Genomic DNA, 22,879 nt, shown 5'->3' with positions numbered 1-22,879 from the left:
TCATACTGAGCATAGGAACCCTGGAAGTGTGAGGACACCTTCTGCTTTGAGGCAGCAAAGTACTGCTTCATGCGGGAGTCTTCGGAGTCACATTTTCCCTCTGTAGTGCGAAGTAGCAACAAGAGATCTTCAAAGGTGGGTGGGTACGTTGCTTATTTTATAGCTTTAGCTCAGATACCAGTGTTGTCCCAACAGCCTCTGCAAAATTGTTTCAGAAGCTGGCTGTCAAGATTGGTTGCAGTTACTCCTCCTCTCCTGAGGGTTGTGCTCAGCATCACTTGCAGTTGTTGGAGATATGCTGAGGATTTATCGCCATAGTTTTGCAGTGTGTTGAGAAACTTTGTGTAAAGGTCATCTCCATCTTCAACTGTGCCAAAAGCTGAATCCAGAATGTCCAAATACATTGAGGGGGATGAGTGAGGTGTCAGATGTTTCACAATGTCCACCGCATGTGTCAAAAGACACAGGCCAACCAGGGACGTTGATACTGAGTTGGATAAAATTTCACATCATATCAAGTGTCATAAACAATTTGTAGGAAAATAGCACTGGACTGAGGGTTCACCTGTGCTGCAGTCGGAAGATAATTTTTCTGGGCGTCATCTGGATCTGTGTCTTTATGTTGGTCATCCAAGATCTTTTGATGAACAGTCTCGCTGATGCAAGAGAGCTCTCCTTTAAGCACATCTGCAAAGCCCTTGCCGCTCCGCTTTGCATCTCCTTTAGTCCTTTGAGAAACATCCTTGTGGCTGACTGGGTATCTGCAAGTGTGTAGACACTTGCTATGGCCTGGATGTAGTTAGTCACGTCTGTCTGAGTCTGGCTTATCAGTTTATATGGTAGTAAGGGTAATAGTGACTCTAGGGCTGTATTATACGTAAACTCTATAATAATCTTCTGGTCAGAGTGGGGCAAGTCTATTGGGATTCGGATTTGAATCGAGCCATAATGTTTTAAAAAGTCACAAAGTTCCTTGTCAGTCTCTGCATCTGTTAAACCACTGACTAGTAGAGAGTTTGGAATTTTAACACCCAAAGTTCCGCCTGAAGTCCCTATTAAGTTCAACTCAAAAGAAAATTACTAAAATGCTGATACTCCTACCACTCTGGCTCTGAGTATCCAGTCCAAGTCCAATCCGGGCAGTGGCAGAAGTCCGGTCCAGGTAGAAAGGGATGTCCGCCTCAGCCCTTTAAAACGGACTCTGCCGGTCTTCTAGCTCGCCATCTTGCCTGTGCTGCGCGTGTATCGCTCAAACACACACACACAGGTGTCTCCTTGCAGGTTCGCCTGATCACAGAACCTCTTCAAGTATGCAATGCACTTTTAAACAAACTTTTGGTATTCCTTTCAGGTCTTCACATATCTTTTAACACTTGATTTCAGCAGAAAAACGTATCCCTCTCTCCCCTTTTCCTCCTCGCATCTCCCCTCTTATTTTCCCCTTTCTGTTCTTTCACGTCCCTCCACATTCAGTCATCTGACCTAGGGGAGCGGGGTAATGTGGGACATTTTTTACATTTGCTCCCCTCTAGCCAAGCTAAACTGATATATCAGTAAAATTTACACATTTCCCATTAATTGAGGATGTTTTCTAGTAATGGAAGTGATCAGAATGTCTTCAGGACAAAGGGCAGTGAAAATATGATTGTTTTAAAAAAATCTGAATCAGAATTCTTTTTATTGCCATGTATATTTGCACATACAGGAAATTGCCTTGGTGTGGTTGGTGCACTTTACAAACAACAAATTAACAACAATATCGAACAATATAAGAAAACAACAATATATACAGTTAAAGAGTTATGTGCGGTTTTAAGGTGGTCTTGTGTCCCACTTTACCCCGGCCACTTACTTTTTCAACTTTAAAACTACCATAACAACACATGTTGTAATAGTTAAAATCCTGACAGCTAGATTGACAACCACTAATATCGGACTAGTAACAGAATCATAGGGATTGGTCAATTAAGCACATTTATGATTGTTATGATTCATGTGATCTCTAGCTTACCTGCACATTGTTTCTCTGTTCAATTGGCCGGGACAGGGATATTGTTTCTGTGCGTATTCAAATGCCAGTTCATAGCACTTAACTGGAGCAAGGCCATGGAAATGGTCAGCTAGTTGTTTCAAGTGTTTGGCAAGCTCCTCCTCCATCTCATCTGTGAATATTCTCTCAGCTACTGCACCCCAGGCTACTGATTTTACTTCCCCTTACTCTTTTTTCTTTATGAATCTTTTGAGGGTTGTCTTATCAATATTTCTATCCTTTCCAGCTTTTCTTAAGGACTTCTTTCCTTGCATGACATCAGCGGCTGCACTCTCCATCTCTGCGAGGGGTGTTTGGCCACAGGTTGTCTTCCTGGTGTGTAGTTTCTTGGCATGATGGCTTTTCTAAAATGTTTATGACATTAGAAATAAAACATATATAATGTACGATAACACTAGTGTAGGAGCCGTTTTTTATGTTGTGTAGGTATTTACTTTTCCACAAGGGTGCAGTATTGTTTCTGTTCCTTTCTTTTACCCCAGAATCTGCCCCAGCTGTTAGAGATCAGGAGAGCTGATTAGTTTGAGTGGAGTGGTGGTGGGAGAGACACAGTTTTTACTTGTGTGGTGACTATTCAAAAAACCTAACTTGTCACCTGATGGTGGTTTGGGATGGTTCTTAACTCGATTCCAGAGTGAATAAAAAAGAAGCTTTTTGTTTGACAACTTGCCTTATCCTTTTTGTTGAAATAAACGGGAACCTCACCCAAAGACATCATAACCTTCGCAACCTTTCTTTTTTATTCACTCTGGAATCGAGTTAAGAACCATCCCAAACCACCATCAGGTGACAAGTTAGGTTTTTTGAATTGTCACCACAACTAGAATATGTTTAAGACTAAACTTAACTTGTGCTTCATGGTGGGGTAAAGAGAGATATTGTCCCACTTTACCCCACAGCCACAATTTTAGAAAAACAACATCTCTTATCAATTCAGGCTAATCTTCAGCTGGCATCAATCACATGGTTTTATATGTTGGTTCATCAACATGTATGATATAATTTTTTCAACCTGAATCAATTTGTTTTGACACATTAGTTGATTAACATCTCATGGGCCCACCACCTGTGGGAAGACCCGTTGGGGTCGGGTGCGCAGCCACATGGGTGGCAGCGAAGGTCAGGGGTCTCGACGGACCAGACCTGGGCGGCAGAAGCTGGCTCTGGGGACGTGGAACGTCACCTCGCTGTGGGGAAAGGAACCGGAGCTTGTGAGGGAGGTGGAGCGCTATCAGTTAGATCTGGTGGGGCTTACCTCCACGCACAGTCTCAGCTCTGGTACCGTACTCCTGGATAAGGGTTGGACTTTATTCTTTTCCGGAGTTGCCAAGGGCGTGAGGCGCCGGGCGGGTGTGGGGATACTCATAAATCCCCGGCTGAGCGCCGCGGTGTTGGAGTTTACCCCGGTAGACGAGAGGGTCGCCTCCCTGCGCCTAAGGGTTGTAGGGGGGAAAACTCTGACTGTTGTTTGTGCGTATGCACCAAACAGCAGTTCAGAGTACTCGGCCTTCTTGGAGACCCTGAATGGAGTCCTGTATGGGGCTCCAGTAGGGGACTCCGTACTTCTGCTGGGTGACTTCAACGCCCACGTGGCTAACGATGGAGACACCTGGAGAGGCGTGGTGGGGAGGAACGGCCTGATCTGAATCTGAGGATCTCGTCACTGCTTTTTGCAGATGACGTGGTCCTCATTGGATCATCGGCCTGTGACCTTCAGCACTCACTGGATCGGCTGGCGGCCGAATGTGAAGCGGCTGGGATGAGGATCAGCACCGCTAAATCTGAGGCCATGACTCTTAGCAGGAAACCGATGGATTGCTTACTCCGGGTAGGAAATGAGTCCTTAGCCCAAGTGAAAGAGTTCAAGTACCTTGGGGTCTTGTTCGCGAGTGAGGGTACTATGGAGCGTGAGATTGGCCGGAGAATCGGAGCAGCCGGGGCGGTATTACGTTCGCTTTACCGCACCGTTGTAACGAAAAGAGATGAGACATTAGTTGATTAAGTTCAGAGCAAGAAAATTTACTTTTACATACAAAAAACACATTTTTGTGAAAAAACATACTTTCCACAGCACCTGCACCAACTTATCCTTCATTGCAAGGAGGGAATGAGAGGGGCTTTTAAACATAATAGTCACATGACCACAAATGTGTTCCGTTGCCTAGAGACATGTCCATCGCAACACTCATTCCCTCTCTCCTGCCTCTGTAGCCTCCTCTGTTTTGTCAGCCCTCCCTTCCACTGACTCTCTCATTCACGCATCCTAACTCTGTCACAGACATTCTCCTTTCTACTTTGTCCTCCTCTTTTGACTCTCTCTATATATACCTTTGAATATTACAAAAATATGGTTTAAACCTTTTTTTTAACGAGTTTAAAAGCATAATGTTATCCTATTGACTGACAAACATTTTGTAATCACAATTATGCAGTCCAAAGAAGACTGTAGTTTTGTTTGCTGATACTTTCCCTGTCCTTTTTGTTAACAGGAAAATGGATACTTGATTTTTTATTTATTTTTAGTATCACCACTTGACCTGTTCTTGGTTCACAGGAAAAAGGAAAATTTGAAAATAAATTGTATTAGAACTTTGCCTGTCTTTGGTTTGAAATGTCCAAAACTTGATTTTGCTTTCCTTTTGTGGCAACAGCACCCTTATATTCAGCAAAGTTTATTAAAAGACATTTTTTTTTAATGATGTAACGATGTTTATTGTCTTTATTTTCAGACATCACAGGCCTGAAACAACCACAAGCCAAATTTAAAAGCTGTTTGCTAAATAAGAGTGTCTGAACCTTGTCCTCTCACTAGTGGGGTCCCTAAAGGTTCTGTCCTTGGGCCCCTCCTCTTCTCTCTGTACAACAACTCTCTCGGCTCTGTCATTCACTTACATGGCTTTTCCTACCATAGCTATGCTGTTGACACCCAACTAAGCCTGTCTTTCCCCCGATCTGAAACACAGGTAGCAGCACGAATCTCTCCTTTACATCTCTCAGAGGATGTCTGCACACCACCTGCAAATTTACATTGACAAGACTGAACTACTTTTCTTCCAGGGAAAAGACTCTCCCACCCATGACCTGACTATTAACTTTGACAACCCTGTGTTACAAATTCCTATAGATTCATGTTGTAAATTATCAGGAGAATATGCCCCTTCTCACTCAGAAGGTGGTGCAGGTTCTGGTACTGGTCCATCTCCTGCCTAGACTATTGTAACTCCCTCCTGGCAGGTCTACCTGCTAGTGCCATCCGACCTCTGCAGCTCATTCAGAATGCAGCAGCTCAACAGGTTTTTAACCAACCCAAACTCACTACTCCACTCCTCCGCTCCCTTCACTGGTACCCAGTGGCTGCCGCATCCGTTTCAAAACATTGGTACTTCCGTACCGTGCTGTGAACAGATCAGGTCCAGTCTAAATCCAGGACATGGTCAAACGTTACAACCCAGCCCGTTAACTTCGCTCTGCTTTGGCCAAAAGGCTTGTTGCTCCCTCACTGCGAGCTAAATCATGACTGTTTGCTGTCCTGGCTCCTAAATGCTGGAATGAGCTCCCCATCGACATCCGGACATCAGAAAGTTTACACATTTAGCGACGCAAACTAAAAACACACCTCTTCCGACTATACCTTGAATAACATTTTGAAACTGACAATTTAGTAGCACTTAGATAACACTAATGAGGTAAATTCAGTTAACTTAAGCTCAATTCTAAGGCTGTTCTGTAAATAGTTTTCTAATCAATAATAAATATAGCAACTTCTGATCAACCCATATCCATCATTTCATAAGACTGACAACTGCTGCTTATTCAAAATTGGATCCAGGCTCTGGGCAATTTTTTTTACAGGTGTTGTAAAGTCTTTGAATGGACATTTTGTTACTGTTACTCTGGCAAACACCTTTTCCCATTTCCCCCTCACTGGATTCCCTCACCTTTCCTTCAATGTCTCTCTCTCTTAGGCATGCCCAGCTTCATTAATTTACCGGACGATCAGACAGGAATATCAGGAGGAGTGGCATCATTTGTATGCCAGGCAGTGGGTGATCCAAAACCTCGCATTACCTGGATGAAGAAGGGGAAGAAAGTCAGCTCTCAGCGCTTTGAGGTATGAATCAGGAGCTTTCCTCAATCCTTTGTTTTTGATGTCTTGGAATTTGCAGCATCCACAGTGTCTCACACCTTCACTGCTCATTTGTATTTGTCTAAGAGAGTGAAAGGATGGCTCTCATTTAATATTTTCAGTTGCAGTGTCAACTGTATCAACTGTCCTTGTCAGGTGGGTGTTTGTGCAGCGGTTGGGCTGAACTGTAGGGTGCCTCAATATGTGCCACCATGCACATAACCATTACAACAACTTTCTTCTTGATTTGTGTCTTCTTCTGGAGACACAAATCAAGGTAGTTGCAGTATTCTGTTGATAACATCTGAGACTCAGCAATACAGTGGGTGTGGACAATCAGATTGACTGTTTGCAAGTTAACACGGTATAGAGGCTGTGCTAACTCTGTGTCACTAAAACATGACTTATCTGTGAACTGATCAGTTTTCTTCTTATTATTTTTTTATGTAGGTCTGGTGGTGGTAAGGCTCATGGATGACCCCCTTACCTTAGTTTACTCGCTAAGTTTCTTTCAGTCTCTTGATGCCTTTGTGATCATGATAATTTCATTGAATCCTACAGAAGGGTAACAATCGAGCAACGGTATTATTGCTTCTTGATATAACATAGTGATAGTGTCTAATTCTGGCAAGGTTGAAATAAGTAGAAAATTCTATATTTGTGAACAATATATTATATTAACAATTGCGACCCAATAAAACATCTTCAATTATGTTTATGTAAGAGCTTCTTCAGTTTGGAGCACCCTCACCTCCCAAGCCAAGAAACTTCCTGAAATTATAAGTCTATATTCTGAACATTTGTGTGAAGCTCTTGCTATAGATTTTTCTTACAGGGAGTTTTTTCTTTTTTACCTAGTGTCAGCCAACCACAAAAATGTTTGAAATTTGGATGTTATCATTTATCATTTGTCCTTGCCCTGTGCAAATCACATCAATAACTTGTCTAGTTTGGTGATTGAAAAGTTCAGGTAGATCTATTGGAACAGTAATCAAATGCACCTTTGTTTAGGAAGTAAAGTTACAATTGTTATCATGCCAGAGTTACAAAGAGGCTGATGAAAATTGCGCAGCCTGTTTGCTGTCTGGTTCATTGGAATGGAACAAAGCATTATGAAAAATCTCAACTTTTTTGTTCTGTCATTTTACTTGAGGTATTTTTATTTTTGTGCGTTGTGGTAAGCTGACCAGAATCCGGACATTGTATGCATTCAGGTGTATTCTTGCAAACTGACATGCTTAATAAATTGTATTTGTAAGAACTAGAGATGGCCGGATACTCGGCTGAAACGAGTATCCGGTACGGATAAAGCACTTTTGCCTAGCACGAGTATTATACGAGTAATACGAGTCATTATCTGTGCTCGGACTGAATGAAAATTCTCACACAGCGTCACAGCGCTCCTCCCCTTCACACAACGCTCTGCTCACTCACTCACAGAACAGCTCTCTGTCTCTCTCAGTCACTCAGGTTCGCGGGTCTTTTCGGTTAACGTTTAGGGTTTCTTCAGCTTGAAGTTTGTTTTTATTTCAGTTTGTACTTACTTATTAACCAGTAGAGTTCTGTTAAACGTGAGTTCGTTCAGACGTGGTGCTGGTAGAAAGCGACTCGCGTTGCGTCTCTGCCTGTCGGAGATTTTTTTTTTTTTTTTTTTTAAACAGTTTTTTTTTTTTTACTTCACGCATTAAGTGTCTGACTACTCTCTAGCGTCTGGCTACGCTCTCTCACTCTCTCTCTCTCTCTCTCTCTCTCTCTCTCTCTCCCTCTCTCTGCCATTCGTTGGAATTTTTTTTTTTTTTTTTAAACCGTCAGTTGGCTCTAACCAGTTTTATTTTACTTCACGCACTGAGTGTCTGACACATTCTAGGTAGTAGTGGTATAAAAAATATTACAAATTAAGCTACACACACACACACACTCCCCCTCTCTCTCTATGTCTCTCTCTTACTCACTCAAACACACACTCACACACACACACAGTCCCGGGTTAAATCACACCCACTTCCGGGTTAGGCCCCGCCCACTCCGAGTACGGATACAGATAATTCATATGGTTAACAGATACAGATACAGATACAGATAATGCTGTACTCGCTCATCCCTAGTAAGAACCTACCTATAGCAATGTGAATCAGCAGAAATGCTTATTAGCGGCTAGCCAAACCAAATTACTTCAATTGAAGTGACTCATCATGAGTCCTACATATAAATGGAGACACTTGGTTCCTGTCAAAGTGACTTATAGGAATAATCTTCCACCTGCCTGCTCAGCATAACTCAAACTGATGGCTACCCTGTGAACGCACTGAATTGGAGGGAAGGAGAGGCGGGGGTATACTGACTCCTAGGGGGACAGTCAAGCTTTCTTTAACTTAAAGGGGACATATTATGAAAAATCCACTTTTGTAGTGCTTCTACACGTTAATTTGGGTATCTGGCATGTCAACGCTAGCTTGCTGTTAGTTTGTGTTTATAGTTGCAGCACTTTCTGGAATGCCTGCTCGTGGACGTTTTTACAGCAGTATTGCATGTGGCAGCCCACCCAGAAAGCAGCGGAGATCTGGCCGAGAAGCAGAGCCTGTGGTCGGGGTAAGTCACATGCCCAAGCCCCGTCCTTGGCTCGGGCTCGCTATGTGATGTCGGGTTGCTGGCTCCATGTCAGCAGCTCGCTTCTGGTGGACCTGTCGGTGTTTGTTTACGGTTAGTAGCAGCTGCCTGACTGATCTCCCATCGGACAGGGGAGCGTTGACAGTGCGTGTCTCGTGTCGCAGTGAGTGTCTTCAACTAGAAAAGCTGTTGTTTCGTTTCGGTAATTGACTGTGACATGTAAGCTAGGTGGCGTTAGCCTCATTGCAATCAGTGCCCGGCTTGCCAGCCGACATCACGTAACGGGGCCTGTGCTCAAAGCTCAGTATCCTGCAGCTTTATTGGCAGTCACCAGAAAGCACCAGGCCTTGGCAGGTCTGCAACTGATGCTTTCTGGCAAATGCAAGTAAAGCTGGTGTTCTCGTCACATATGAGAGAAGGTTCATACTGAGCACATGTGACAGGTGGGATAGAGTCTGAAGATACCACGGTGAACGTCGTGCTACCTGTAAAATCATCCAGCATGACCAGGTTGGCCGTGGGTCAGTTATGGTCTGGGGAGGCATATCCTTTGCGGGTCGCACAGAGATATGATCAGGGCCAACGGTACCATGACTGCTAATAGGCACCAGCCTCATGTGGCCAGAGTGTGTATGCAGTTCTACAATGACAGAGCCCCTATGGGACATTATGTATGGGTGCATTTGACGCTGCCAAGTACCATTTCAAACTGTCCAGGAGCGCACTGAGACCCGGATCCAGGTCTAGGAGGAGATCCCCAAGGACACTATAAGGACCATGCCTAGACGTTGTCAGGAGTGCATACAGACACGCAGAGGCCATACTAAGTCACATTCTGAGGTTGGATGTGCCTGTGATTTCAATATTTTACCCTGATTTTCAGTGTGATTTTGAATCCTACCCTCAATGGGCTAATGATTTTGGTTTCCATTGACTGTTGTTAAGTCATTTTGTTCTGAACAAATTATACAATGTACATCAGTAAAGATTTTTTCAACTTCAATATTTTTTGTTGGAGATTGTTTAATAATTTTGTACAGACATAGGTATGGATTTCTTTCTTTGCTTTAATTTGATCCATGAATCTGTCATGTTCTTTTTAGATAATGATATGAAAAATCCTTAGATTGGCCGTGCAGTTGGCCTCTGCAAAAAGCTGCTTAGCACTTTTCCAGATTGCTCAGGTTCCCACAAGGTGGATATCAAGGCAGGCCATGATAAAAAAGAGTCCTGGAGCAGTGTTTCTTTTGTGAAGCCAGTTCTTCAAATTGTTCAGCTCCTTTGTCCTGAAAGTTAAGGATGGTGATACTACACTAGCATGAGCCATCAAGACCAAAACCCTAAGAGACATTGATGAAAAACCCAAGGACCCCCTGACACAATAACTACTTGACATGGCCTGTGCTCTTGATCCACGGTTCAAGTTGCGATCCATCAGTGTGGACAATGTGGCACAAATCCAAGTCGGACTTAATTCTGCGATGGTGAAGAATGCAACTTCAGGTATGGTAAGTCATTATTATGATTTAATACAGACACATCATTTATTGTGAATTAATTAAATTAAGTGTATATAAATGTGTTGCAATTTAATTTCTGAATATAGATGTTACTGTTTTTTTTTAGTGTAGCCATCTTAACAAATATGTCTCTTGACAGTGAAGACAACCCCTTAGTCTGGTTGAGGGACAAAAAGAGCCAATATCCAAAGCTGCCGGTGTTTGTGAGGAAATGGGTCTGCATCATTGGTGTTACAAGCCTTACTTTGGAAAGGGTGTTCAGTGGAATATTGTAACATGTCGTTGATTCTTACTGAAGCCTCAACATGTTAATAGAGTTTTATTTTTAGCAAAGATCCTTAAGCAGCTGGTTGAAAAAAAGGGACTATGTTTGTTTACTTTCTGTTGTAAAAGGTTGATATGCCAGTCCTGAATCAGGCACAGACATATTGTTAGTTGTTTCATTTAGCAGTTGATTGAGTGCAATAAATATTTATAGGCTTTTGTGAGAATCATGATCTGAACCATAAGCAACAAAATCCTAATTAAAATTTTTCCAGAATCATGCAGCCCCAAATCAGATCTCCCTTGCTTTTTGTAATTACGAGTTCACACCTTGAATGACATACCCTACCTTTCATGTCTGAGATCTTTACACTGGCTATATAATCTGCTCATGTCATTCTGAGTACGTGGAATGTTTCTCCTCTTGGTTAAGTGTTACTCAGACTGATGTCTTAGGCTTCCCTGTGTATAGGTTTCACAGACCCCCTACCAGGACAGGACTAAAATGCAAAGAGCAAAAATGCAATCCTCGCTAGTCCGTTGGTTGGGTCACACACCGAACACACACACACACACAGACAGCAACACAACGGAAGTATAAAGCCCGGTGCCATGACCTCTGAGTCTTTATGCCCCAAGCACCTCTTAAGCCCCTCACATACCCGATATCCCCTCAAGCTTGTCACTGTCCACCAGGGCCTTCCACTGTTGAGGGTCAGGACAGTAGTCATTTCCACTATTATGTTCATACCTTCTACTTTCACCATGGATTGCTCACCCCACTTTAACACTACTGAGATCTGATAACCTGGAAATCAAGTAAATAGGAAGCAACAGCAGTTGGGTTATATGACAGCTTTTAAACACTCAAAAATATATATATATATATATATATATATATATATATATTTAAAGCTTCAAATTTCGAGTAATAATAATAATACATTTTATTAATAGGTGCCTTTCAGAACACTCAAGGTCACATTATACAGCACACATATGGATGAAGAAGGGGAATAGAGTCACAACATATTAAACAATGTATCAAAAACATCAATAAAATAAATGAAATGAAATGAACAGTGAATAAAAAATGTAGAGAATCAAGAGTAGATAGATAGATAGATGATAGATGGATACTTAATTAATCCCGGGGGAAATTCAGATCATCCAGTAGCTTGTACACATCACTGACATACATACATAAATCACATAAATCACATACGGAGAACAAATTTGCAGATACAGGAATGGAATGCAATGATGTGATTGTGTCAGTGTCCAGTAGGAAAGTGTTCTTGTGCTGCTGCAGTGGATAGTACAATAAAATATAAAATGTATATATACATATAAAAACAGCAAAAAACTATATATATTGTTGTGCAATAGTAGGAGTAGAATTGACGTTGGCTAATTATTAATAATCATGAAATATGATTATTAAAATAACAATTATTTCTTAAAAATAATCAAAAAATGATAAAGCTATTAATTAAGAATAGTAACACATTTAATTAGAAATGATACGGTTATCCATTAATAATAGTTAAAATAATTAATGAAAACAATAAAATTATCATTGCTTATTGTCGCGGGGCACCACCCTGGTTACAGGGACCAACAATCCAATCTTTAAATATCAGTCTCAATGATATAGGTTATATTAATAATCTCAATATTTAGTATTAATGATTATATAATAAACAATGAAGGGTTTTAAGTTCGAACACAGGCTATAGTAATCCAGCTGTATACACATACATATGCACAAATAATCACAGAAATACAAATACTTTAATTACAAAAGTATTTATTAAAAAGGGGAAATAAAGTTAATTCAAAGTGATGTTACATTCACGTACTTTCAAGATGGAGGTTACCTTAGTGAAGCCACGTTGCGAAAAGCAAAATGGCTGCCGGTCACTGACCTTAACAAAGGGGATCTTTAAGACGTGGTTTTGGCACCGAGATGTATAAATGCTCGTTAAATCTAGATTTTTCCATGTAACGTGAAATGTATAAGTGTAGGTCGGGACGTGTGTAAAAACAGGTTTAGGAGGAGAGAGAGAGAGAGAGAGAGAGAGAGAGAGAGAGAGCGAGCGATCAGGAAACATCGTCAGAGACAACTACTAGCAAAGCAGGCAGTCCAGTTACGTGAGATTTATCTTTTAACAGATGTAAATCTCCGCACAATATCTCTGACGGTAACACGCAAAAAGGAAGCGCCGGCTCTGTACCGCGCTCTTCTCAAAAACACAGTAAACAAAGGAACCGGATGTGTCGTCTCGGCCCGCCGCGTAGCACGGCTAAAAACAGATCAGCGATCTACAAACAAACATACAATCAAACAAATGACACTAGTCTCTGCCCAGACAATAAAGCCTCTTACTGTGACCTCCGCGGTGTTGCTTGCGCGTGGGGCGCGGATTTCCCGGAAGTCCAGTGAATCTGTCGTTAAACCTCAGGATGCGTGCGAACGGGCGGATTCCTGGAAAACAAATCAGTGTCCTGGCCTCTTAAGCGGTGCTCCGGTGGGTCTCGTGGTTACAACGGAGGTCAGCGCTGGGCCCGAAAAGAGCGAAGTCTCTTGCTCTTGGAACGAATTCGGCTTCGTCTCTTCTGCAGGGATGAGCAGCGGTTGACGCAGCTGTGGATTTGGAAAGAAAGTCTCCGAGCTCGGCCAGCGAGCGAGTGAGTTCCTGTGCACGGCCTTTTCAAGTTAAAAACAAAAATGGTCTCTATCAAAGTAAGATCAGACTTAACATAAAAGAAAATGAAAGAAATGAAAGAAAATAACTCTGGTTGCCCCCTTTAGCAACTAAATCATCTGGAAAGACCCGGAGGGGTCTGTTGACGTCTTCAGAGCAGGGAAAATGGCAGCGACTTTTGATGTCTCAGTGGTTTTATTCTACCTGAGAGGTTCTGCCTCCTTGAGGTGCTGGTCATAGGATGATGCTGGCTTTAAGCCAATTGAGTGTCAGAGTTGGACCTCAGTGGGCGGGGCTTGGAACTCAGCGGGGGTCCTGAAGGCTCTTCAGGACATTTCCCAACCACCAGGGGGAGATTCTCAGGCCTGCTGGAGAATGTTTTCCCTCCAAAAGTTTTACGACCCTTTGTCCTCACCGTCGGCTCCAGTGTCTGGTGTTCAGCCTCTGGACTGTGGCCCAACAATATTTAAATATCTAAGAATATGTAGTGGTAAAGTCTGTGCATGGGGCTAGTATAGCCTGTAAAGGGATGGACAGTGGGTTGGTATATAATAATGAGATGAGATGAGAAGAGAAGCATAGAGAAGGGGAGGGCAGACTGAGGTAGACTCACTCCCCCCCTTTTCTGCGTGGCGTTATGTAGCTGAATGGTTCTGGGGACAAAGGCCCTCCTCAGCCTGTCAGATGAGCATGACAGTGAGAGGAATCTGCCACTGAATAAGCTCCTCTGTCCGATGAGAGTTCTGTGAAATGGGTGGTGCTGATTGTCCGAGATAGTCCGCAACCTACTCAGGGTCCTACTCTCTGGCACTGTTGTGAGGCAGTCAAGTTCCGAGCCAACAACAGCTCCCACCTTCCTCACCAGCCTATCCAGTCGCCCCGCATCCCTCTTATTTATGCTGCCTCCCCAGCACACAACAGCATAGAAAAAGACGCTGGCAACAACAGACTGGTAGAACATGCGCAGTAGTTTGATGCAGATGTTGAACGACCTCAACCTCCTCAGGAAGTAGACCCTTTTTGTAGATTGCATCCACGTTGGCTGACCAGTCCAGTTTATTGTCCATATGGATTCCTAAATATTTGAAGGTGTTGACCACCTCCACACTGACCCCCTCGATAGAGACTGGAAGCAGAGGAGGCTGAGACCTCCTAAAGTCCACCACCATCTCCTTGGTCTTAGTGGTGTTCAGCTGCAGGTTGTTATGTGTACACGACTGCACAAAGTTATCCACCTGGCTTCTGTACTCCCCCTCCTGGCCATCCCTGATACATCCCACAAAAGCAAAGTCGTCAGAGAACTTCTTGATGTGGCATGACTCCGAGTTGAAGTTGAAGTCAGATGTGTACAGGGTGAACAGGACTGGTGAGAGCACAGTCCCCTGTGGAGCGCCGGTGCTGCACAACACAGTCTCAGAGACTCAGTTTTTCAGCCTGACGAACTGTGGTCTCTCCATCAGGTAGTCAGTGATCCAGGATACCAGGTGGACGTTCACATCTATCTGCAAGAGCTCGTCACTCAGTCGAAGGGGCAGGATGGTGTTAAAGGCACTGGAAAAATAAAAAAACATGAATTTCACAGCAGATTTCCCCTTGTCCAAATACGAGTGTGCCCTGTGCATAAGGTAAATGATTAACTTTTTTTGCCTCCTGGTAGGCAAAATGCAGCGGGTCAAGTGCATAGCGTACCTAGGGTCTGAGTATTTGAAGAAGCAGTTGTTCCATGGTCTTTGAGATGTGTGATGTTAAGGCAACTGGCCTGGAGTCATTCAGCACACTGGGGTGGGTCTTCTTTGGAACAGGGATGAGGCAGGATGTTTTCCTGAGTGCAGGGACCTTCCCAAGTTGGAGGCTCAGGTTGAATATATGCTGCAGAGGCTCACCCAGCTCGACAACACATGCCTTGAGAAGTCTTGGACAGACCCCATCAGGGCCGGCTGCTTTCCTAGGGTGCAGTCTCCTCAGCTGTCCTGTGACCTGCTCCGCACTGATGGGGGGGGGGGGGGCACACTGTGGCCGCACCATGGATTGCGGTTTTTGGATCGCGCATCAGGGTTGCGGTGGTGGATCCAGTGTGGCGGATTCTGTGTCATGTGGGCTGATCGTGGTGCTGGTGGCGGACCCTGTGTCGCGTTGGCATTGGGTATGGGCGGTGGACCAGGACCGCGGCTCGTGGTGGGTCCTGGTGGGTGGCGGTGGACGATGACTGAGGACTGGAATGGCGTCTGGTCTGGATGGTGGATCGTGGTCCTGCTGGTTGCTGACCATGGACTGTGATTGAAGCAGGACTTCTTGGCATGCCATGTTGGGGTTATTCTTCGGGATGTTTACCCTAATAAATGCTGCTAAAAACTTTAATCTGGATGATGTTTCCTTCACGTGGCATCTACTCCACTTCTGTCCGTCCTGGGAGAGGGATCCCTCACATTTGTCTCTCTGAGGTTTCTACGTATTTTTACCCTGTTAATATGGTTTTTAGTAGTTTTTCCTTACTCTTGCTGAGGGTTAAGGACAGAGGATGTCACACCCTGTTAAAGCCCTATGAGACGAATTGTAATTTTTGAATATGGGATATACAAATAAAATTTGATATGATATGAAACTTTTTGTCTGAAAAATTCCTTTGTTGTGACTCACGTCAACTACTGCTATTTTGTCTTCGGCCTCATGGCGTCGCCGAGGTCATAAAGCTCTTTTTTGAATTACTTGACATAACATCATCTTGAATTCGGCCAGGCTACGTCACCACGTGACCGCGTCATTACGCCACTCCCTCTTCTCTTTCTTACACACACGCACACGCACACACACACACACAGTTACCCTTAGTATAACATGTGTTTATAAATTGTGATAAGTGCTGTTGCTGCTGTTGTCATCTTGGAAATATTGGAGTTTGTAAATGAAGAATCATTGAATAAAATTAACTTTATTTTCCTTTTTAATAAATCCTTTTGTAATTAAAGTATTTGTATTCTGTGATTATTGATGCTCGAACTTAAAACCCTTCATTGTTTATTATATAATCTTTAATAATAAATATTGAGATATTAATTTAACTTTTATCACTTGAGACTGATCTTTAAAGATTGACTTGTTGGTCCCTGTAACCAGGGTAGTTCCCCACGACGATAAGTAATAATTATAGATTGTATAATTCTAAATTGATAGTTTTATTGTTTAAATTAATTATTTTACTATTCTTAATTGATAACTGTATAATTTGTAATTCATTTTTTGACTATTCTTAATTAATAGCTTTATAATTTGTAATTATTTTTAATAAATAATTGTTATTATATTTTCATGATTATTAATAATTAGCCAACGTCAAATCTACTACTACCATTGCACAACATTGGATACTTTCTTAGGATCTTCAATTTATTTGTTGTGCAAAGTGCTGTGGTTGCGACATAAAAACATGGGAAGTAAAGCACAAGAATATTTTTGACTTTGTCAAAGAGACCAGTAGAAGACCGATTTATGGCAAGATAGTATTGTTTTTTCTGCTGCCTTTGACTCAGGCTCGTTGTTTTTCCAATTACTGATGAAACTCACGCTCACTTTTTTTCTCTTGCTCCTTTTTTCTTTCTGAGGAAGTTCCTTGAAACTTGTGTCAAGAGCAGGCAATCAATTAAATACTTGTCCCATATGGTTCTGCACCATATGGGAGAAAAACAGACATGTCGCAGATTAGCTGTTTCATCATTCTTTGTTGTTGTCTCACCAGGTCATTGAGTTCGATGATGGCTCGTGTTCTGTGCTGCGTATCCAGCCTTTGAGGACCCACCGTGATGAGGCCATCTATGAATGCACAGCTACCAATAGTGTTGGAGAGATCAACACCAGTGCCAAGCTTACTGTGGTAGAGGGTAAGATTCAATGTGCCTGGCTGTCTTGTGCTTTGGACATTCAGTTCAGTTACAGTGCTGCACTTAATTATGTTTTTTGAAGATGCATGATTTAATAACGATGGGGATTCTTTTGTGACATTAGTCACTACTTTGTAGGGATGTCACGAGAACCAATACTTACGATACCTGTCAATGCTAAAATAACAAAACACAGACGATGCCCATTTTTTTGAAGCCCCGTAAGCACTGTGAGCGCCGATGCCAGCTGTTAGCATTGGTGCTGCCCCTCTTCCGGCAGTATACGCTTCATAGTGTTCCAATCGACGTTTACATTCAGAAAACCAAGATGGCAAGTGCGGCTACAGCAATCACCCCACCTACACTTGTTGATAAAAAGGCACAAAGAGTTGTGTATGGAAGTACCCTGGATTTTAGGCAGATACCCGTGGCGTTATTATCATTAATCCACAGAAGCCATTATGCAAACAATGCTACTGTGGACTCCAGACCAAGGGGGGTAACACTTCCAATTTAGCAAAGCACCTGAAAGACCGTTATCTGGATTTGTTTAAAGAATTCAAGGTGAGTCTATGATTCATATTAACAACATCCAAAGAATGCACTTTTTCAGTTTTTTTAATCTGTCATACTGAAATACACGTTACATGATGTTTGAGATGGTGGGCACGTGTGTTATAATGGCGTATGTTAGGTTAGGTATGTTTAGGTTAGCTATGCTGTAGTTTAAACGTTAGGCTATAGCCTACCTGGGTGAGAGAGAGAGAGAGAGATTCACCGAATATCCTAGTTTAATATAGTTACAAATGAATATGCAATTGGTTTGCAGATTGGACAAAACACGATTACCTAGATTTTTTTTTTTTACGTTGCCATAGACTGAATTTAGCCTAAAAGACGATTTGCGAGTGACAGCTGGAATTTTGCTACATTCCTGCATCACTCTACTTATAAAAATAGATAAAAAACAAAGTGGAAATCTGAAACCAAAAATAACCCATGCAGATACTTGGCAAGAAATATGTCATAAGTCATTATGTCTTATCAACTGTATTAGTGGCTGCAATGATACTGTTTTTGCACAGTACATCTTTCAAAACTGGGTTGCAGGCTTGATAATACCACTCTTTAATCAGTGAGGCAACAGCAGAAAAGCCCAACTCACAGAGATACGATGTGGCAAAGGGAAGCAGAATCCTCTCAGCCCACTGCCCTATGAGTGGATGCTCCTTCTAAACACCAATCCAGAATTCACTCAGTGTCTGTGCCGTAAATCTCAACCTAAGGGTTGGAGTCAGCCGTCAATTTCAACGAACTGTTCCTCTTCACAACATCTGAAATCAGCAGTTGGCGCTGCATTGAACGGATCTCTCACCCAATCATATTGAGCGCTGTTGTTTGGGAAGTTCTTTGAAAAAAATCACAATCACAATCACATGGAATCACTGTGGGGGCCCCTGTATCACTGGTTTCGGCAAACTCACTGAGATTCTCAAAGGAATCCGTATTTTCTTGATCAAATTGCCTGCCCCACATCTCAAGCTTTCAGGTGATTGCACTGATCTTGTCAGCCAGTTGTGGAAGGTGCTTGTCTCTGCCTCGAAGCTAAAGATTAAATTTGTTCAGCTTTACAAATACATCGCTGAGGTAGGCCAGTTTTATCACTAATAATTCATCACTAAACACTAAAATCCCCTCCATTCCCTACCATGGTATGTTCTCCTAGCCTGGATGCCAAACGAACTTAGCCCCGCCCACAACAATTGAGGTCGGGAAGTTCGGTCTGGAGTCGCTCCGTTGGGGAGAAATTATGCCCGACCAGGCCAATCCGATTGTCAGGGCGGGCTTTATACGATGATGGACAGATGATTAACGGTAATGTAATCAACCACGTCATCAAAGTGCCCTTGGGTTGAATTCGTTTTCAACAAACATGCCTCAGGAGGGGGAAACGGGGAACCATCCAAGCTGTGTACAGTAAGGATGGGACTCTGTTGACCTCAACTGAGGAGGTCGTCGGACGTTGGAAGGAACACTTTGAGGAACTCCTGAATCCGAATAACACGCCCTCTATGTTGGAGGCAGAGCTCGAGGTTGATGGTGTTTCGTCGTCAATTTCCCTGGTGGAGGTCACTGAGGTAGTCAAACATCTCCGCAGTGGCAAAGCCCCAGGGATTGATGAGATCCAGCCAGAAATGCTAAAGGCTCTGGGTGTTGAGGGGCTGTCATGGTTGACACGCCTATTCAACATCGCGTGGGAGTCGGGTACAGTGCCAAAGGAGTGGCAAACCGGGGTGGTGGTTCCCCTTTTCAAAAAGGGGGACCAGAGAGTGTGTACCAATTACCGGGGTATCACACTTCTCAGCCTCCCTGGTAAAGTCTACTCCAAGGTGCTGGAAAGGAGGGTTCGGCCGATCGTCGAACCTCAGATTGAAGAGGAACAATGCGGTTTTCGCCCCGGACGTGGAACTACGGACCAGCTCTTCACTCTCGCAAGGATCCTGGAGGGGGCATGGGAGTATGCCCATCCGGTCCACTTGTGTTTTGTGGATCTGGAGAAGGCGTATGACCGGGTCCCCCGGGAGAAACTGTGGGAGGTGCTGCGGGAGTATGGGGTAAGGGGGTCTCTCCTCAGGGCCATCCAATCTCTGTACTCCCAAAGCAAGAGCTGTGTTCGGGTCCTCGGCAGCCAGTCAGTTTCTTTCTCAGTGGGTGCTGGTCTCCGCCAGGGCTGCGCCTTGTCACCAATCCTGTTTGTGATATACATGGACAGGATATCGAGGCGTAGTCGTGGTGGGGAGGGGTTGCAGTTCGGTGGTCTGAGGATCTCGTCACTGCTTTTTGCGGATGATGTGGTCCTCATTGGATCATCGGCCTGTGACCTTCAGCACTCACTGGATCGGCTGGTGGCCGAGTGTGAAGCGGCTGGGATGAGGATCAGCACCGCTAAATCTGAGGCCATGACTCTTAGCAGGAAACCGATTGATTGCTTACTCCGGGTAGGAAATGAGTCCTTAGCCCAAGTGAAGGAGTTCAAGTACCTTGGGGTCTTGTTCGCGAGTGAGGGTACTATGGAGCGTGAGATTGGCCGGAGAATCGGAGCAGCGGGGGCGGTATTGCGTTCGCTTTACCGCACCGTTGTAACGAAAAGAGAGCTGAGCCGCAAGGCAAAGCTCTCGATCTACCGGTCGATCTTCGTTCCTATCCTCACCTATGGTCATGAGGGCTGGGTGATGACCGAAAGGACGAGATCGCGGTTACAAGCGGCCGAGATGAGTTTTCTCAGAAGGGTGGCTGGCGTCTCCCTTAGGGATAGGGTGAGAAGCTCAGTCATCCGTGAGGAACTCGGATTAGAGCCGCTGCTCCTTTACTTAGAAAGGAGTCAGCTGAGGTGGTTCGGGCATCTGGTAAGGATGCCCACTGGGCGCCTCCCTTGGGAGGTGTTTCAGGCACGTCCAGTGGGGAGGAGACCTCGGGGAAGACCCAGGACTAGGTGGAGAGATTATATCTCAACACTGACCTGGGAACGCCTCGGGATCCCCCCGTCAGAGCTGGTCAATGTGGCCCGGGAAAGGGAAGTCTGGGGCCCCCTGCTTGAGCTGCTCCCCCCGCGACCCGACCCCGGATAAGCGGATGACGATGACTGATGATGCCTGCCGCTGGAGAGCTCAGATGTGTAGATGCTGCCATTGAGTCTGTTTTAGAAGACATCGACAGCGCATTCATTTTGAAAGAGGAACAGAGAACGTTGAGGCGACTCCAAAGCACCGCGCTAATCCCTATCGCGCTTGGCTGTTCACACCGGACATTGAAGTGACGCTGAACCGCCGAGCAGCGCTAATAATATCACCCGTTGATCGAGTAGATTAAAAGCATATACTTACTTGTTGTTCCAACATTAAGCAACAGCGTCCCAACATTTTTCTTTCTTGGTGTTGTCTTTATACAACATGTTCCGAGGATCATACAACTCACTGTACTTCTCCACTTCAGTTATTAATTTAATGTCATCGATGTTGAAGAACTTCGCTGTTTGCTCCGTTAAATGTCGGGTGTCGGGGGTAAATTACGTATTCTCCACTCAAGCCTATGTGGAGAATACGTAGCCCCCCCCTCTCTCTTTTTATCTTTATTACTGCTTGTGTGGCTGTAGTGGATGGGCAGATGGGGACATTTACTAATGTCATTGGTCAAATTAAAACTCCAGGACAACAGAAGGGGACTTCAAAGTATGGGAAGCATATTTGATCATTTATATCATATAAAATATGTCATCAAAGAGACATGTCATATATATCAAAGAGAAATATGTTTGACGAGCCAGGCGATGGCAGCTTAGAGAACGTGCTCCCGTCAATTGAAGTCAAAGTAACCCACTTCAACCCGAATATTGAAAAAAAAATAGTTTATAATTTGAATTAAGTTAGTGGGTCTTGAGAATGCCTAAAGGGAAAAATAAAAAGTCAATGCAGGCGGAGATACTCGACGGCGACGGAGCTAGCCAAACTTCCTCGCCTAGCAGCGTAATGGAGGACGATGATGGCACGCATACACGCCTCGAAGTGGATCGAAGAGAGACTGGAGATCTTGGCCTCATACTCAAAGAGCTGAGAGAGTTTAGAAAAGACAACAATCAGCAGCTGAGAGAAATTCGGGAAGAAATTAACAAAACCAATACTAGGATCGAAGAAGTGGAGAGAAGGATTGATGCGACTGAAACACGGTTACAAGTGGCGGAGGATACCGTGCAGGAGCTGCTACACCTTCAGATACACCTGGACGCTAAGCTGACTGATTTAGAGAGCCGCTCCAGAAGAGAAAACATCAGAATCCACGGCGTTAAAGAGGGAGCGGAGGAAAATTCCCCTTCGATGGCGGTGTATGTGGAGCGCTTGCTGCGGGAGGGTCTGGAGCTGCCGGCTGAACTTGAACTACGAGTGGAAAGAGCTCACCGCTCCTTGATGCCGAAGCCGCCCGGGGAAGCCCCGCCGAGGTCCATCGTTGTAAAGATGGCGAGCTACAGGATGAAAGATGAGCTGCTGAGAACGGCCTGGCAAAAGCGAGGATTTCAACACCTCGGAAAAGAGTCAATCTGGATCACGACTACGCGCCTGATGTATTGAAAAAGCGAAGGGAATATGCCGAAGCGAAAGCGGTACTGAAGGAGAAGAAAATCCGATTCCAGACGCCGTTTCCCGCCAGGTTCAGGGTCTTCTACCAGGAGGGAGTTGTGATGTACGGCTCGGCGGAGGAGGCGACGGAGGATATGGCGAAGAGGGGGCTCACGGTGTCGGCAATTAAACACCCGAACTCGCTTTTGGAGCGGATCCAGCGGTTCACGTGGCGCACCGTTAAGAGACCAGGGAATCGGGACAGAGCTGGCAAGGCTTTGGACTTTAGGGAAAAACTACAGGCTTTTAGACGCCAGGACTCGGGTGACTAAGTTAACTGAAAACTGCGAGTCTACTCAGAATATATCGGGTGAGTCTGGTGAATCGATATTCTCTTTCTTCTTTTTCTCCGAGGACTCCCAGCAGAGGGAGGAATTAGGACTGTTAACACGTCCTGCTTATTAAAGAAGCATTGTACGGGCTAAACAACTACGATTATAACGTAAACGTCGGGGGGATTTTTCTTTATGTTGCCGGAACAGAGACACCATGCATGAAGGCCCTCTCCGACCTGATAGGGGGGGAGGCTTTACCTCAGAGCCCTCATACCATCAGGGC

At 44.2% G+C, this 22,879-nt stretch overlaps 1 protein-coding gene across 1 annotated transcript in view; it reads left to right on the top strand.

Moving 5' to 3' along the window:
• ptprfa (protein tyrosine phosphatase receptor type Fa) overlaps positions 1-22,879 on the top strand; it is a 242,174-nt gene that overhangs the window by 50,953 nt on the left and 168,342 nt on the right. The window contains exons 3-4 of the mRNA XM_062395231.1: positions 6,016-6,161; positions 17,009-17,150. Coding sequence (XP_062251215.1) covers positions 6,016-6,161; positions 17,009-17,150 — 288 coding nt within the window. The remainder of the gene's footprint in view (positions 1-6,015; positions 6,162-17,008; positions 17,151-22,879) is intronic.

The sequence above is a fragment of the Platichthys flesus genome, chromosome 9, assembly GCF_949316205.1.
Source record: "Platichthys flesus chromosome 9, fPlaFle2.1, whole genome shotgun sequence".
Classification (NCBI taxonomy): Eukaryota; Metazoa; Chordata; class Actinopteri; order Pleuronectiformes; family Pleuronectidae; genus Platichthys; species Platichthys flesus.
The sequence above is the reverse complement of the archived record's forward strand: the minus strand, read 5'-3'. Positions and strand labels throughout refer to the sequence as shown.